This window comes from Symphodus melops (genome assembly GCF_947650265.1).
Source record: "Symphodus melops genome assembly, chromosome: 19".
Classification (NCBI taxonomy): Eukaryota; Metazoa; Chordata; class Actinopteri; order Labriformes; family Labridae; genus Symphodus; species Symphodus melops.
This window is the reverse complement of record NC_136709.1, coordinates 3,030,977-3,049,950: the sequence shown is the minus strand read 5'-3', so window position 1 is coordinate 3,049,950 and position 18,974 is coordinate 3,030,977. Positions and strand designations below refer to the sequence as shown.

The window sequence follows — 18,974 nt, the reverse complement described above, 5'->3', positions numbered from 1 at the left end:
TAAACGATTTATCATCTCTTATAGTTTCTCTTTCTTTTCTTTAGAAAAAACAACTTGTTGTAAGTGTCTTACCTCTCTTTGGACTTTCAGGCAGTAGAGTTGGAGATACACTCCCAGATCTCTCAACAGGAGTTACTTCTTGCTTCTTCTGTTTCTCTGAATCTGTCTGACCAGATGTAGGCTTTTTATCATTAGTGTCAATTGTCAGCGTTATGTTAGCATTCCTCCTTCTTGCTGGTGATGAAACTGGCAACCGAGTCTTAGGTGAGGCATTATTCTCCTGATGGTTTTGCCCTCGTTTTTTGACGTCTGGGCTCTCTCTGTCAGTTGGGGATAGTGTTTTATTTCTACTCTCCTCGTGGTCTCTCACCACACCGTTTACCAGGTTTATAGAGTCGCTGTCCTCATCTGTCTTTTCCTTAAGCAGCTTTGTGCCTGTCTTGAGTTTTGTGGGAGAAATGTCTCCTGGCGTAGCTTTCCCCGCCTTTGCTTCTTCAAAACTATGTTTCCTGACAGTTTTGGTTGGAGTGACGGGGGATTTCAAAGATTCTTTGCTCCTGGGTTGTTTTTGCAGTTTGGATGTGACTGCTGACCCTGACGCCTCTGTCACCGAGGCTTTATCTGGTGTCACTGGGGATTTCACATCAGCCTCTGAAGTTGGCCTCTTTGGGATTTTGGACTTTGAACCTGTTGCACTTGAAGTACTACTGCTGCTTTGTTCTTTTAATGTTGGTAACATAGAAACCGTTTTTTCAGTGCTTTGTTCCCTCTGTGGTAGTGTATCAGTGGAAGTTTCCACTTTTATGCTCTCCGTGGAGGCCTTAGGCTTTGTTGTCACATTCTTGGCCCTGCTGCCAGCTGCTGAGCACGGGGTCTTTGCTCCACTTGGTGTGGTATGCCGACTCTCTGTTGCTCCTTTAACTCCTCGTTTCGAGGGTGAAGCCTGGTCAGTGCCTTGGCCTCCGACCACAGGACCCACCACATGTGGCTTTGCTCTGTACATGTCTGAGGATGAAGAGGTCTCATCCAAGTCAGAGGCCTCAGAGTCGATTTTTTCTTCAACTAGGGGTTCAGGAGTATTTCTGTCAGAGTGAGTCGTCTTCTCTGTTGTTGGAAATGAGCCCAGCTTTGCTTCCTGAAGTTCATTGTTGTTTTGGAGGCTTGGCAGTCTGTAGATGGAGAGAGCGAGAGAAACATTAACAGAAGTAGTTTACAGTAACTCAGTTAAAACAACACGCATAAACACAGAGGAGGAACCTCTGAGGCTGACGAATCAAACGACCAGGAAGAGCCAAAAAACTGCACTTATACAATGTTATATTGGCTCAGTCGTGGGCATGGATTTTTAACTGTACTGACTTAGCAACAACAATGAGTGGTGTCTGTGTGTCTGCTTTACCTTATTATGCCGTCTTTAATATTAATAGCAGGAGCAAGTAGCAAGTGAGCTAGGTTTAGCATGGAAGCAAGAAACAGAGCGTAACATCCTTCAAAATGTGCCAACCACAACTTACAAAAGTTCAAGTAATTAATAAAATTGAATGGTTATTTTTAAGCTATCGTTGTTGTTAGCTAACTGCTTGATGTAGTCGCATAATTAGCATCCTTTGTTTGTGGTCTCAACCATTTCATTGAACACTCAACAAAAAAACAAAAAATCCTATGTTGAATATGTCAACTTTTTTCTCTTCATATAGGAAAGTGTCTGGTGTCAAAAGCCTTATTGTTTCATTTTAAACCCAGAAGCAGATGACAAATACTGAAAAAAATCCCAGACTGTATGCAAGAAGTGAAGGGGAAGCATTATAACGTCACCTTCTTGGTTTTATAAAGCCAGCCATGGAAAAAGAAGATACACACATCTTCACCTCTACTGTATCTGGGTTGACAGGTCGCACTAGCTGTCAGTTTCAGGTAGCCATGCGTCAAAACATAACCGGCTGTATTTTATATTTTACTCTGAATATACGACGTATATTTAAGAAAAAAAAGAAAACTTTTTTATGAGGACCTGAAATAAGCCAATGTGAGCATAATGTCACAACTGAGTCACTTGTCTTTAACAAAGTGAGATGTACGCTTTATGTCTTCCCTGTTAGCCATAAGAGATAATGCATGCTCACTCCTTAGATACAGTCTCTGGGTAAAACACTTTGTGGTCTGACGCAGGGTGCGATGAAAAGAATCCACCTGAAGTAGTTTTAAAACTACTAAAACTCAAACCGAGTCTTGTCTCCAGCATGTCCATCCACAGCCGAGAGCAGTTACACAAAAACGTACGCGTTACAACCTCAGGAGGTTTCCAGTAGCACTTTCTGCATGCATGCCATGCCTTTATTCTATAGGCACCAGTCTGTGTCACACTGAAATCAAACAAAGTGAACACACAATAGACACCAGTTGGCCGTCAAGTTTGAGAACGTACTCCTTATGAAAACACAGCGCAAACTTCACAAAAAGAAAGTTCTCTTAACCTCATTATGAACACATATTGTTTCCAAACATATCCTTGTTTAGGACTTTTCACACTGAAGGAATAACATAACAACGTTAATGTTTGAATTTGATTAGATGTACTGTATATGAATATTTCAGTGCGTCAGTGTGGGTTTATTGTTCTCCTCTGGTACAAAGAAGCATGAGAACTCAGAGCTCAGGTTGCACACAGGATTAGCCCTCTTTAGCTCTCCTGCTTTCTGTTACCCACAGAGGACTACAGAGTGGTAACCACAGAAAAAGTCTAAAGGAGAGATACTCACAGTTTCACCTCTGTTGTGTTTGCATTCTTTGAAGTTAAATCTCTGCTGCTGCTGCTGCTGTCCTCCTCTGCCGGATCGTTCCCGTCTAAACTTGGCTCCGGGCTAATGTACACCCTGTGGGCAAAAACTTTGTCTTTGGAAGGCAGATTCACAGTCTTGCGTGTCACACGTATTTCTCCCAATTTGCGTCTCTCCTTGGGTGAACTTTGCTTTGGGTGCATGCCAGTGTCGAGCTCCTCTGTCTGCTGTGAGTTTGTTTGTAACTCCCCTGTAGTCACTGCCAAGGCGATGTCTGAGTCTGGCAGGCGACCAGTGAGTGGTTGAGTCTCTGAGGGGGTAGAAGGGCTGTCGGCAGCTTCCTGAAAAACAGAATCTTCCTCAGGAATGACCGTGACAGGTATAGCCAGCACGGGAGGTGAGTCTGCTCTGAAGCCCTCCTCCTCTTCTTTCATTATATCCCTCTCTTCCTCCCCCTCCCCCTCCTCCCCCTCCTCCGGTCCCAGGTGTGTTTCCACCCATATTGCTTTGTGGAGTTGGGCAGGAGAATCCCCCCGGGGCGATGGCTCATTCTCAGGTGAAGTGCTCAATATCTTTGTTGCAGTTTCCAGAGAGATCACCCGCCCCCTCCTCTTGTCCGCTGATGTTTCCTTTGCAGTGCCCGGGGAGTCTTTCTCTTCCTGTTTCGGTGTGATGGTATGTGAAGTGGATGCCTTAGAACCTAAAGTTATCCCTCTTAAAGCAGTGCTTTGCCCCTTCTCTCCAACTGTTACTGAAGATTTCCTTGATCCTAAACTTATAGAGGTTAAGTTCGGTGACTTTGAAGCCTCAGATGGCTTTGAAAGGGAGACTTTACGTGTGGACATTGTGGTTTCGTTAGCCGTATTATCCTCTGTATGCTTTAGGAGATCTCCCTCCAAACTGACCCGCAGCCTCTTGCTCACTTCCTCCACCACCGAATCTGTAAAGCTGATCTCTGAGCCGGAATCACCTAATTGAGTGGCAGTAAAATCTAGATTGGTGGGAGTTACATTCCCAGAATTCCTTTCATCGCTGCCTGTGCTTACCCTGCGCACATACAGCTCTCTCACACTGCTGCGTCCAGTGCTGTTTCTGTCTGCTAGAGAAGCAATGCTCGAGCCGCTGGGACTGGAGCACCAACTCAGGGTGTCGCCCTGCTCTGCTGCTTTGGTAATGTCCGCATAATCAGGTGCTGTGAGCTCGCTGTCTTTTCGTGAATTAGTTGGAGTCTGTAGCCCGACCTCCTGTTGAGGCAGAGGTGAACTTGGAGATATTGGGGACGTTGGGGTACTTAGATCATCTGAATTCTGCCTGCTGCCGCTCTTCTTTCTTTTTGAGCTGAAGAAGTTGCTGAGGCGACCGAGCATTCCTTTCTTCTCCTCCGAGTTCTGAAAGACACAAGACAAGGCAGAGACGATTTAGGATGCTACGTGGGAAAACAATACATAACTGATATTGTCACTTTTTATCAGATCTGTCCAGCATATGAAAACAAGTTTGATTTGGACCAAGGTAAATGAATACATACATTGATTACATTGACCCTGCTGTGAAATAATACATTCAAAAGAAATTAAAACATAATAATAATAATTTAAAAGATTGGAAGCAGATCTATGAGTACATTGATCAGCATTAAAAAAGATTATGTAGAATAATAACATGTAACTGTTTCAGTTTCAGGCACATACGTTTTTGGGTTTGGATGACGTTATTTCTGCTCAGAAAGTTCAAACTTATTCAGTATTAAAGAAATCATTTGCCTTTTTTTGCCGCCTGATAAACAATTAAACATAGCGTTTTGGAATACTTGCGTCTGATTGGTCAAATGGGGTACGAGGTGGCTTACTGTTTATATTATTTCTTCCTGTTCTGACAAAAGGCCCCTTGTGTATGAGGAAGAAAAACTCGGGTGCGGTGTTTTGTGAGGAAAACCTGTTCACCTTGTAAAACTATCAAATAAAAATAGGTAGTCACAGAGGGGCCAATTCACCTCCACTGTGCCCTTGAGCAAGGCACCCACCAGCTCAGCAGTGCACACTGTGAGCAGGCCCCCCACTTTGACGTCTCTCCATCAGTGAATGTCCACAGGATCCTGTTTGTGCACGTGTGAAGTAGGTCTCAATAACGGAGTGTAAAAAGTAATTTCCCCGTTGCTTGATTAAGAAAAGAGATCTTCCTCTTCTTCTTCTTAAATAGAAATGTTATCTTTAAAATATTACAAATAACTAACTAGACTGACAAATAATATTTGACTCGCAGCTCAAGGGTCATTTAAGTTTAAGCTGTCACAGATGCTACCTGCTTTACTGTTTTTTGGAGCTGCTGTAACACCCGAATTTCCCCCATTGAGGGATCAATAAAGTTTATCCTTATTCTTACCGTAAATGTCGAAGCAGTGGCAACATCGTAAAGAAAAGTTTGGATCCAAGCAGAATAAATCCATAAATCAATGAGACCAGTATGATCACAGAGAGTGTAAAACTGCAGCAGAGCTCCAAACAGCAGCTAAGTTAGTTATTAACCATATTTCTGTCGTTGCACGATCACTGCAAAGGCTGTGAACGGAGCGAGAACAACACACCATGCCAACAAGAAACACACCTTGCAAAAGCTAACTGAAAGACGAGCACATGTTCGGACAAGAAACATGAACCACAGCAAGATTTAAAAAAACAGGTACCTACCATTTTCACTTCCTGGAGTCTAAACAGTTAAATTATGAATTCATTATTTCTCATTTCTGAGATCAAAAGAGTCGCCATTAACAGGCGTTAAAAAGGCCCCTCAGAAGTAATCACAAAGGTGCTCATAAAGTTTGGCACAAAATCCAGAGTCCTTATTCTTCAGATAAATATGAAAGGAGAAGCAGATAAGCAGTCCTGGCTCTATGTGTGTGTGTGTCTACAGTTAAAAGTCCCACCTCTGAACAAAGTGACTGACTTGAGGGCATGGCCATTTGCATCACAGGCAGAGAGTGTAAAAAAAGGAGGATTGTGAAAGATGGTTCACATGGCAAAAAACAAGCATAAAAGAATCCAGTGATAGTGAGAGGGTGTGGATAGTCGGAGAGACACCCCACCCTTCCTTGTTCTGCATCGGGCTAAATCAATAGGACTTCATTATCTAGTCTGCCTTGATTTACTGAGAACACTATGCGTTCATTAAGGGTCATTGTAGATAAAAGGTATACAGTGAAGTGGTGCGAAGGTGCCATTATCCAGTCAGTAAACACACATGCAGTCGACTTCTCTGTTAACTTAAATCTGTATATTTTTCAAACTTTCCGACCTGGCCCTTTTTCGGACATAAAAACCAGTTTGGACTCCACTATTGTCAAACATTTAGATAATTAAATTGAGCAAACATCTGGTTAAGACCGTCCGAGGGCGGGTTTTACCAGTTCATGTCTAAACAGTATAAAAGCAGAGCCGCCTCCACCACATTTCCTTTCCTTCAAAATGCAGTCAAATCTGTGATACGGTACCTTAAGAGTTGTTCCCACTTATTCACAAATCGAGAAACAGAGATCCTCCAAAGATAAGACCATGGATTAAGTCTTGACTTTCTACCTGTGCTCCTTTCATTAACGCAATGCTAAGCATTCCCCTTGTGTTTACTCATAGCATTGATAAATGAAGGTAGGTGGAGAGTATTGCATTATGCATTACGACCCACTTCCTTATCTGTCAGCCAAAGCTGTTTCATTCTGTGAATGCGACAGATGATTGTGATAAAAAAGCTCACACAGGGAAAACGTTGCTCAGTTTATTTACATTGCAGGGCAGTTGCTGACAAAACAGGCCGATGTAGTTGTTCCAGCTTTTTAAACACAAAGACATTACATTTGTTTCTTGTAGTTCTAAACCTGAAATATTACATGTTTGAATTTCTAGAAATGTTAATTAACATGAGAACTCCTGAATTACTTCTCTCAACGTCTCCCACTGATCGAGATCTCACGGAGAGCAGGTCTGACAGGTTTGCGGGGAAAAAGGCAGTGACATCCCATAGGATTACCTGAGCAGTTCCTTAAAGGGGCAGTACCGTTTAAAAAATGAGCATGGACCCTGGTGTCAGTCTGCGCAATCATTGAGCATTTAACACTGTCCTCCCCCCACGATCATGACCATGAGGCTTTGTCTGCTCTGAGGTGGTCAATATTAGATTTGCATCATGATAGCGCACTTACTGGATACTTATACAAAGATGATTTTGAAGAAAAACTATGTCTATGACTGAAATTGGTGGGGTGGGGTCATAGAGCTCAAACTTCTTCTAATTATGTTCTCCTCATATGATGTTTTTTTTAACTTGGTAGCCCCTCACCAACACTTTCTGTGTTTCTGGTAAAGGAAAACAACTGTATGAAAACTTTTAGATAACTGAACACACAGACCTGAATCATATAATGATGTTAATATGAAGTTAAGTACCACTTTTTCTATTTAGATTTCTTTGGCATTTCTTGCAGAGATTCGTTTTAAATTTAAGCCCAGTTTGTGTTTTTATCTTTCTGTTTCTTCAGGGTCAGGTTGGACCTTAAAAAAACTATGTGCAACATTAGAAATGAAACAGAACCACTTCAACATGAAGCCCAAGGAGGCTAAATGCATTCTTTACACTTGTTGTAAAAACTAGTCTTGCACTTCACATACTGTAGTACTTCTGCATAGTATCAATGCAATCATGCAAATAAACACACAAGCGTTAACCTCTATGTTTTTATCCTGAACTTGAGCAAAATAGGAAAAGGATGTCATAAAAACCAACCTTAAAGAACTTGGAGGGAGAAACTGGGTGACTCATGTCGAAGCTGATCATGGAGGTGGACTCACAGTGAGGGTCCCAGTCCGATTCAGTCCGGAAACTGCACTCTGTGGAGATACTCATCTGGTCGTAGCTCCTGGTCAGGAGAGGCAGGAAACAGAGAGAGAGAGAGAGAGAGAGAGAGAGAGAGAGAGAGAGAGAGAGAGAGAGAGGATGTTATGTCAATTGCCGCCTTTGTTTCTCCTCTCAATATACAGTGTTTATGTTTTCACTGAGTTATGAATTCATAAAAGTCTCTGTTGGGAAACTTCACTGCGATGGAGGTGATTTTCTGACACAAAGCTTTTTTTTAAATTTCTTTACAAGCTGAAGATTTAAAATGAATGAATCCACAGAAGAGTAAATTGTCTGGTAGTTTTGAGCGAAAGCTTTGAAACCAAAGCTGCTGCACTCTGGCTTGTGATGTCCACGTGCATAGTGAGAGAACAAGTGTGTTCTCGGGTACACCGGCACGTTAAACTGTTCCGAACCGCAGTGACGATTTCTACTCCGCCTTTTGCATGGAGTTGGAAAAATACACAGAGGAGACAGGACAATATGACACTTGAAAGACAACGTCCACTCCTCGTCTTCGAACCACTCGTGCTGAGCAATTAGAGCGCCCTCGTGGATTGTCGAACACATGTGAGGCATGAGCAGGTGCGGCTATTTCAAGAGGAGCAGCTCCTCCTGCAGAAAACGTCTGCAAACAAATCACATCCCCTGTCAGGAAGCGGAGAGCAGTCTCACACACTCACTGAGGAACAGGCCATATCAACTCTCTTTTCTATGTGCAATTTCAGCAATTTTGTACTGTGACTTTAACAGCACACTAACAGGTTCATGCTCACAGCGATAGAAACATGAAGGTGCCAAAGGTCAAACATGTCCACAGTGTTCAGTTTGTCAAATGTTTTAGGATGTTTGTGACTGTATATGGAGCTCAGTGTTAGTTCAACAAGGAAGCCTGGTTATATTCCCTCACACATGTTTTCTTTTTTTTTTGTTTCATTTCACTTAGCCACTCCCTCTCTTCCACTTCCTCCGTCTCTCTGCTCTTGTGATCAACTTGGGGGGCCACAACGTCTCTCAACCAATCATCCTGCTGCGACCCTCCACCGCCCCAATCACCTCCATTCCAGCTCAGCAAAGTTCAGATAGAGTCTCAGAAACGCACTCCTCATCACATCCTGTATTCTTCTAAAACCACCACCACCACCAGGGTCTAGACTCCATAGAGGGCTATCCTGTCCTGCTGTTGGCCTCATTACTCCTCAGAGTACATAAAGTCTAATCTCCAAAGACTTAGCACAATTATTTCTCAAATTGGCTAAATAAAGAATTGTTCATTCTTAACTAAGTCTCTCCTTATTGAAAGGTAGTTAATGTGCAGAGCAGGACTACACTTAACTACATGACAAGCCTACTTATAAGTGGTTTCAGTTCCTTGAACCCGTCCTCCCTTCCCTCCCTGTCGTCTATTCACCCTTCTTCCTCTTCAACTCGACACTTGCCACAAGCCTTAAAGACCACGGCCATCTCTCACCTACCATCTCTCCAACACATTCATCTGTCATATGAAATTACATTTCACGTTTAAACAAATGTTGTGGTGCCTTGTCACCTTGTCAGTGAAGTGGAAATTTATGAGACTCTTTTGAGACTCTTTTATAACAATTATAACTATTGTCTATATACAAATATATGAGCTAAAATAATCTGGGCAGTGTTAAAAAATAGTCTCTATATTCATCCTGATTTTGGATTAAGTTACAATTAGAAAGTATTTCACATATTTTCACAGTTATACACTTAAACATACATCCATAAACCTCAGACAACTTTGAAAATAGGTTCAAAAGATATGAAAGAATTTTAAGATATTTTCATATGAAACCTAAATAGAATTCAATTCAATTCATTAAACTGTGTTTGTCCCCGGGAGACCAATTCAAAGGCACACAGAGAAATAATCACAATATCAAGGTGGACGCAGCGGACCATATCCTTTGCAGAGTTGGTGTGGTTTAATGAGACAGCACATTGATCCACGTTGTTTCCCTCCAGAAAGAAAAGAAATGTGTCAACAAGTTGGTCGACGATCAGTATTTGCTTTTCTTATTATGACCACGCTGCTGAAGAAGCAATTTTAACCCTCAAGTGTCTGAGCTGGGTCACCTGCTTTCCTTACATATAAACCTAACAAGACCTGTAGCCTGGAGGTATTTCCCCCACCCTTTTAAAGTTGTTTCCCAGAGTTACACAACGTGGACATGACTCTGTGTAATGTAGTGTTTCTTCCACAAGGGGGCAGAGCTGCACTAGTTTTCCATGGGAACTGGCAGGGAGAGAGAACATGAATTTAAACATGTGGGGTCCAGTCTGCAGAGAAAACTCTGACCGATCACACACCTCGGCACTATTCGCTGGAAATCGACTTTATCTTATCACAGCTCTGTGTTTACATTTGGATCGCAGGAGAATCAAATTCATTCGACTTTTAGATCAATTCTTATGTTGCTGACTAAACAAATAAATCGCTTGGAGACAGACTCAGGTCTGAACTCCATGTTGAATAAACTAAAGTACACTAAGTGGACATTGGCTTACTCAGCGCTTTGAAGATCTGAAAAGGATTACTCCACACAGTAGATCCTGAGGACTGTCGTGTTGATATTTACATTCTTTGTGCAGGCCGAGCTCTGGACTGAATTCACAGAGCCTCGCCTTTTTCAGCTCCACAGAATAGACACATTGTTGCAGCTCTTAAAACCACATAATGTTTTGAACTTGACCTAAATATGATGTAAGGATTATATCATAGTTTATTGCATAACTCGTTTACATTATTTTGTTAGGTCTAAATTATTCCAAAGTCATAATGTTAATGTTATTGTTAATGTAAAGCTAGAAGCAACACCTGATTTAACCCTCGGAGAGAAAGCTGCAAAATGTTGGTGTCTCGATTTCAGATTTTTTCCTGAACTGCTTCTCAACATCCTGAAAGGAACGTGCAGGAACATGTTTTTTTTTGGAGTTTTTTTAAGTCAATCAAGCGCAAATACTGGAATCAGAACCACACGAGACTCCGGTCGTGCTGCAACATGTGAAGGCAGCAGTTATGAACCTGGATTATTTCTGCTGCATCAAGTGTTCGTGTAGATTACTCGAGTGTTCATACGGATTTATAGTCTGACGTTGGATTTTCAAGCCTTGACTGTTTTGGCTCCAGTGTAACGTCTGACTGCTTTGCCCTGCAGTGACAGGCTGTGTGTCACGTTTTGACATTGCAGGATCCCACACTAGATCTCTACAGTCTTTACAATCAAAGATCTCACAAGCATGACACTTTGTAGACTGCTGGAGAAAATGCACAGGATTTTTTATCATTTAAGCAGTGTGGCTGTGACTGTGCACATATTTTGCACTGATAAGGCTCTGCACAGATCCTCAGACAGCTGCTATCTTTAAACAAACAACTTCATTAGAGAATATTATAACAGTATCATATGAGGTATGTAGCCTACATTTGAACTGTTGGAGGCCTGAGTATAATGTCTAGTTTAATGTGGTGAGATAAAGCAGAAGATCAGCGACTCTCAGAAACCAAAAACAAAAAAAACCTAAAATTTTCTGATTTATCTTGGTACCAGGAGGAACATGATGCAGACACATTGTGCAAACCAACAGACATGAAAACATGCTGACTGTAAAGCTACTATGCACCCTTTAACATTTGTTTATTGATCACACAGTGCATATTTTCTCACATGATGCCGGCCTTGTGCAGACCCCCATCATTAGCCATCACGTTCTGCAGACAGTCTTTAGATCATTGTTATCTACAAAATCTGGGCACAGATGTTTAAAAAACTCGGAGATGATGCTTTTAAAGAGTTTTCAACACGGTAATAAATCTGCTGGATTATTTCCGACCAAAACATCATGCCCTTTTCAGATATGAATTTGGCTGAAAATAAAAACTACTCTTGTGTTGCAACATGGGACTGAGTCTGATTAGAAATGGTATATGTTTTTGCATGAGTAATAAATGTTTACAAAGTTTCTAAGGACCTCGAGGCATTATAAAACCTGTTTATGCTTAGTTTAACAAAGGGTTTGCCCATGACCTTGGGCTTTAAGTTCAAATGAATGTGGAAAAAAAATACTCTTCAGGCGAATGCCTCACACAGTACAGGCAGGTTTGAAAGGGTTGGGCAGCAACTTGAGGCCATTAAAGACTATTGTGAAGGAAAAAGTGACCGACGCACTCCGTAGCCTTTGACTCTGACACGACCTTTACTCCTCTTTCAAAAGAGTAGGAATGTCTGCAAGCTCATGTGGCTAAGAGTGAAGTGTCATCACTGAAACAGTGACAGCCTATATTCATAGCTCTGTATCCAAACCTACAGGACGTCTTTGTTAATTAAAGTTACAGAATGATTTGCATGGATTCTGTCCCTCCAGCTTTCTGGGAAGAAGCAGCACAAACCAGCTCCAACTTGCCTGAAACTGAGTTGCACCAAAGACAAAAGCTCTTCTGTTTAAAGCACACAATCAACGCTCGCTGAGAGATGTGAGATTTTACGGGAAGCGTTTGCTGTTGTGACTTTGACAAACCATAGCAACTGACGTTAGCCATGAGGTATTTCTGGGGTTAAAGTTTGAGGTGTTGGAGAAAATGTGATTTATTTCAGTGTACATAAAGAATGACATCACAGGGGGTGTAAAGAAAATTCAGATGGCTGTGTTCTCTGAAGCAATCCTTCGCTGTCACGTTGTCTTATAACTCAAAGACAGTTGGTTGACAGTTACTGCAAGAACAAGAATAAAATCCATGTTGTGTCAAATGAAAATGTTGTAATTCTACATTCTCAAAACTAGTACAACCATATTGTAAATTTGACTTTATGATTAAGTCACAGCTGCAAAAGAGCAAAACACAGAAGAGCCGGTTTGCATGAGCCTTTGTCATTAAAGATCTTTAAAAAAAATAAGTTGTTTCCATTAAACTAACGACTGGAGAGAAGACATTTAATTATTGCAACACTGCGTTGTTTTCCAGTCATGATTACTAATAATCTGATAAAGGTGATAAGAGCACCCTTTTGGACAAACTAATCTGACATAACAAGTCACAGATCATACATTGTATTCCATACAATAATCACAGCAGGTAGTCATCAACATGATGAAGATAACTAGTAACAAAGAAAAAGAAAGAATCTTTTATCACGTCTAGTAGCTTTCGGGCTTCTGCAAAACTTCTCTGAAGCTCAGGCATGGCGATCTTCACATTAAGGATTGAGTGCCAATTTGCTGCTTTGTCAGAGTGAAAAAAATATGCTAAGATTGTGCAATGTACCTGAGGGATTAGAGAGCATTTAAGGTATATGCATGCACAAACTTGCACCAAACTAGAGTCTTACCAAATGTGCATTTATGATGCCAATACTGATCGCTGTTTTAGAGGGAAAAGTCCTCAGTGTCATCATAGAGTTCACTATTAATGCTGACTTGTGATACAGTTAAGCTTGGAGCTGTTGCCCCACTTGGACGCTCTATGAGTCAGCCGAGCAGCATGCTGCCAATTTCCAGTTACTGCAATACAAAAAACCCCAAAGAATACAGAGTGGAACAAACGATGGTGGCTGTGATGGTGAAGTCAAATCTTTGCATGCAGCAGCAGCATCATCCAACATTCTGCATGAACTGATGAAAAGTTTTGTATTTTATTGTTATGGAGTCAAAAATTGTGAATTCTAAATTGGGGACTGTGTGCATAATTTTCTCAAGCATCAGGAAGACTGTTTTCTTCAACAAATAGCTTTGCATGAACGTGATTAAAATCATTTGAGATTTTAAACTAATTGTGGGCAACCATCTGCTCTGCTACATGAGCTGAGAGGACGGTAAAGTAGGAAGTCAGACTGTGCTCTGTTTGGAAAACTATAAAATGAGATGGAACCATTTCTTTTGGATGCATTATATGTTCTGTTAAATAAGATTTCAAATCTGAGTAAATCAGTAAATAATTCTGTCTTTTTGCATTGGCCGAATGCATTTTTCATTTTACTACTCTAAACCTTCATGAAGTTAATCCAGAGCATGCTCTAATCTAACCTCGGAGTTTGAGACCACGATGAACATGTTAGTACAGAGAAGAAAAAACAAAACATAAACACAAATGTTTATTTCTCAGAAACACACAAATCTGCAGATCTGTGTGAACTACTGGATAAAGTCAAACAAGGGGTGGAAAGCATTCAACTGACTCACCCTTCGCCGTGTATACGCGCGCTGTAATGAGTCACTAGAGACCATTAATGGAAGATATCCCGTTCTAATAAGACAACTGAAAACCATGACCACGCTGGAGGAGGGAACTCTCTTTTACTCCTGCACACATTCACAACAGTCTCGGACACACAGAGTGGACAATGCTGGACTCCTGCCTCATGTAGAGATTAATTTTCCAATGTCAGGTTGCCCAGTAGGAAAGTTAGAGCTGAGTTGAGTAACACAGCAGCAAACTGCAGAGACTCATGATCTGCTGTTTGTCTCGTTGTGTCCCTTCACGTTCAGACAAGACACATTTCTTTAGGGCCAAAAATTATCTGATGTTCTGCACAGCTGTACATTTATAAGGCCTATCAATGCATACCCTGAAGATATAAATTGGGTCTAAAGTGTTTTCATACTGATATATAACATAGGTTGTTTGTCAGAGACAGAGAGCATTAAGGAGTGCCTGGATCAACTGCAGCAAGGCCGTGTGTTTGCCAGATGCTGGGCGGGTCTGTTCCAACCAGTAGGCTGAAGCCTCTGCACTACACTTCCACTTTGGTGTGGACACGGTGTGTCGACATGTTTGCAAAGAGTTTGAAGTGTCTGACGAGTGCAGGCATGATGCATGTCCTAAAAAAACGACTTTCTAACCACGCACACGTAAAGGAGAGTATTAAACTTCTTGCAGGAAGAAAGTTGTGTTGATTTTGACTTATTCTAACTGATAATATTGATTATGTGCTTCTACATTGATTTTACAGATTTTCATTTTCTGCATTTTACACACTGTAACTGACTTTTCCCTCATGTTGGCCTTCTCCACCCTCCCTCTTCTGCACCATCAGAAATCCGGCGTCGTACAACACATCACACCAGCACTAACAATGATTTGGTTTTAACTGATTCCATGAACTGACCTGTACTGATAAGTGTCTCACCTGTGTTGTTTTTATTAATTACATTTTAAAAAGAGCAGTTACTTTTCCATACTATTTATTATTAAAATAATGGAGATTTGACTGGTAGTGAAAAGTATCAGGGAATAAAACATGTATAATTACCTTACTAAACTGTTTCCATAAGCAGCCTGATGGAAAATCCTCTGAACAGGATGTGTCTGTGTTGTTAGTGTAAGTCAGTGGTGTCCAAACTTTTTTCTTGCGGGCCAAAATTGTCACGTTAGAATCGCTCACGGGCCACAGGGTTTTTTTGTTTATTTTTTTTAAATATTGGAAGGAACTTTTTGTATTTTGACCTCTTCAAAAAATTATGTAAATACACAATAACTAATTGCAGTTTTTGGAAAGAATAGTCAGGCTTTTATAGGTCTCCCTCGCTAACATGAAAAAGAAAAAAAGAACGAAATATGCCATCTGATGAGGCCTGGGGCCAAAATCTTCTGATTCTTCGATTTGAAGTCAAGGGCCACAAAAAATCCACTCAAGGGCCACAAATGGCCCCCAGGCCGCACTTCGGACACCCATGGTGTAAGTGTTTCAATGTAGGGTAGACACTCGTCAGATTGACTTGTTTATTCTTAAACTAAATTTATTTCTGACTTAATGTTTAATTTTCAAACTCATCTTTTCCTGGCCTTCATTGATCTCCAAGTAGAACTCAATCTCAGAACAGCCTTTTTACTCATTTATATCACAAGTTAAAAACATTTCTCTGCATGTGCAGTTTACTTTATTGGGATCCCTGTTAACTATTCTAACAGCGATTCTTCCTGGCGTCCTGACAACAGACTTTACATAGTGACAATGCAACCATTACAACACATCTTCTTAACACATAACATTAATCATATAACTCAAACAAATGTGCAGGAAGATATTTTCTAAAAGGTAAATAAAAAATAAAGCAAGTGTCCTTCCATGCAAATTAAAAAATGTAAAACATGGGAACAAAGAACAAATAAAATTGACCAATCAAAGAACAGAGCTGTGAGGAATAGAAGTTTAAAGGGTTTGGCAGGTAAGACTGAGTGTCTACTCAAAGGAGTCTATTCATAGCAATCAAGGTGACAAAATGTAATATAGAGGCTATCTAATTCCTTGAACAAACTGAACCATCTTTACCAAGGTATAACGTGAGTCAGCTCGCGATGTTGCATAATTCTACTGAAACCGTTTGTCTTACAGTCCTGAGGTGTGTTAGTGTGAGAACAGGGAGAAAATGTGCTCACTCATACAGATTGTACAAAGTGTATTAGCTTTTGTGTTTTTGACCCAACAAATGTAAAAAAAAATGCACACAGGTTCAAGAGCAAGTATGTCTTTCATGTCCAAATCCAGGTCATGTTTGCTTTAGTTAAACCTTTATGCCTGTCTGCTCCTCCCTCACCTTGGTTTTAATGGCTTTGTTAGACGGCAACAATAAGGTGTTTACACTGGAGTTAACATCCTGACTGTTATTCAACATGCAGCACACGACCACCACCTGTCCAAAAGTATTCAGCTTGTATACACCCACTGACAGGAAGATGAAAAGACAGATGTGCTACACAAAACGTACAGGATGATATAACTCGTCCATTATTTGTTCATTGGCAGCAGTTACAATAACTGCTGAAGAATGACGACAAACAGCTATTGATCATTTGCATGGCTAAAATGTCTTAGACAAACAATCAATCTTCCAGGAAATACACAATAACACCACTCAGGACCTTAATGTCAACTGACTCTGTACCACTGTGTCTGTCACAGTTTATTTGTCAAGATGTAAAGCCAAACTTACAAGGCAGCAATCATTATCGACACACGTTTATCGAAGTTATCTGCTCACAAATGTTCTGCCAGGTTTTAGGTTACACCAACCTGTTTTAATATCAACAGGTCATCAAAGAAAACAGGACTGCATCGTGGTGCAGCGATTAGCGCTGTTGCGTCACAGTGAGGAGAGCCTCTCTGTGTGCAGTTTGCATGGATCCCCCTTCCTCCCACAGTCCAAAGACATGCTTGTTAGGTTAATTGTTGAGTCTAAAAATTTCCCTTTAGATGTGAGTGTGGCTGATTGTCTCTATATGTGAACCCTGTGAATGACTGGCGAACAGTCCAGGGTGTACCCTGCCTCTCCTCTGATGACAGCTGGGATCAGCTCCAGTCAAGGACAGGTAAAGTATGGTACTGTATACTGTAAATGCATTTGAGCCTCCTTCTCTATTGCCTGTTGACAGATCAGTGACACTGAGCTATAACCACAGAGAAGGAAGCCGACTTACTTCAGCAGATGATGCTGTTTAACTGAACCTGTCAGTCAATAGAGAATGCAGCACAAAGGATGTGAGACATTCCTGTGAATCATTTAGTTCATTAAGCCAGGACAAAAGTTCCATCCTCTATTATATTGGCCAGTCAACAACTAGTTTTACAGATGGCTAAATGTCACAACAAATCACGTATTAAAAAATATCAAATATGGATGTTAAAGATGTGTGAGACAAATAATTTACATCTAGGGCTGCTCCCTAAAAGTCAATAAATCCAATGATCCACCAAGAGGGGGATTATTGGATTTAGTATAGCCAGTTTGAGTCAGCTTGCAGTTTGCCAATTCAAATAATGCGGTTTAGTTTTTTAGCTGTTTCATACAGTGTGACACAGAAGCAAAGCCATGGCTCAAGAAATCAACAGCTTCAGGTTAAAGGTCAGTAAAGTTCAGTATTTCTCTCACACAGATGGTTAGACGGTTAGATGTCATCACCCTCTCTAGTCTGCACTTGAATTATTAGTCAGTTAATAGAATTATTCATATTTTGGCTTTCGATGCTGGTCATGTTATGCTCAAACTGCAACACAGCTGCCCACCACAAGCCGGCACTATAACCAAAGACGGGCTGTAGCTCCAGTTAATGAACCTGCTGTCCGGGCTCTTCTACCAGGAGGTAAACAAGCAAAGTGACAGTTAGCATCTCATAGGAGCAGCACAGTACACTGTGTCAGGATAAACTGGCACATAGAGCAGAAACATGCTACCACATTTAGCACAGGCATGCATATGCTAAGCTGAAGGGAGGGCTAGCTAATGTTAGCCAGAATTTGCAAATCCAAATTGTATCGTTTAGCTGCTGAGAAATGTAAACTAATTGTGCACTTTAGACCAAATGGTTTAACAGAATTTACATTTTTGTTCAATCGATGGTCATTCATCCAATAGGAAATGAGTCGGCTGGGCATAGTATACTTTAACAAAAACACATCATGGGTGCAGCACGCTGAGCTGGCACTGATACAAACTTAATCTTGTCCCCACTTGTTCAGCTGGTTTTGACAGTGTGTATTGTTCACACGTATTTAATCAGAAGCCAAATAATTCTCATCCTAAAACAAACAGTCCAGATAATGACCAGATTAAATGAACATAAGCACTCTGTGCAGTTTAAGGGACTATATCAACTGAGTTGGCAAGTTACTGCAAACTTCAGCCTAGCTTATTTTTTTCACCAGGACATGATTGCTAAACTTCATCCAGAAAAAATCCTGAAGAGTAAGACATGGTTTCTGTGCATTACAATACGAATAAAGTTGTCTTATTTAGTGAACAACAAAATTCATGGAAAACTTTGAAAGAGATATCAAATTTGACAAAGTTTGGTAAAGGCCTGCTCATTTTTTCTTTAAATCAACCTATGAGTAAAGTGTCCTGCTCCTTTTCCACCTACAAAGATTCCATCTACAAACAATCCATCTCAACCGTTAAAGCATTTCATCACATTCCCGACCTTCTCCCTCGAGGGACAACCTTCACCTGAGGGGGGATTGTTTTCCGAACTATCCTGCTCTCAGCCCTCTCCTCCTCTACCCCACCTTCACAAACCAGGCCAACAGAAATGTAGTTTTGCTTATGTAAATTATGTAATCTTAACAAATAAAAATGGTAACAGTAACTGTGGCTCATCAGATCTATAAAGAAAATCCTCTGTATGAAAGGTAATATCTGTGTAGACCCCTCATGGTTTGACACATGTTCAACTGTTTTCCCCCCGCTGCTCCAGCAGTGGATCATTACTTCGACTGCTACAAGTCAAAAGCTTTGCTGGCTAAGTGCATTCCTGCAGACAGAAACACTTTATGAAAACAACCAGAGGAGAGCTCA

General features: G+C 40.9%; 1 protein-coding gene across 1 annotated transcript in view; it reads right to left on the bottom strand.

Moving 5' to 3' along the window:
* Window positions 1-18,974, bottom strand: part of crybg1a (crystallin beta-gamma domain containing 1a) — a 45,273-nt gene that overhangs the window by 18,500 nt on the left and 7,799 nt on the right. The window contains exons 2-4 of the mRNA XM_079369963.1: window positions 7,551-7,683; window positions 2,760-4,165; window positions 73-1,169 (exon numbers count right to left, since the gene is read on the bottom strand). Of these exons, the coding sequence (XP_079226089.1) occupies window positions 73-1,169; window positions 2,760-4,165; window positions 7,551-7,683 (2,636 nt within the window). The remainder of the gene's footprint in view (window positions 1-72; window positions 1,170-2,759; window positions 4,166-7,550; window positions 7,684-18,974) is intronic.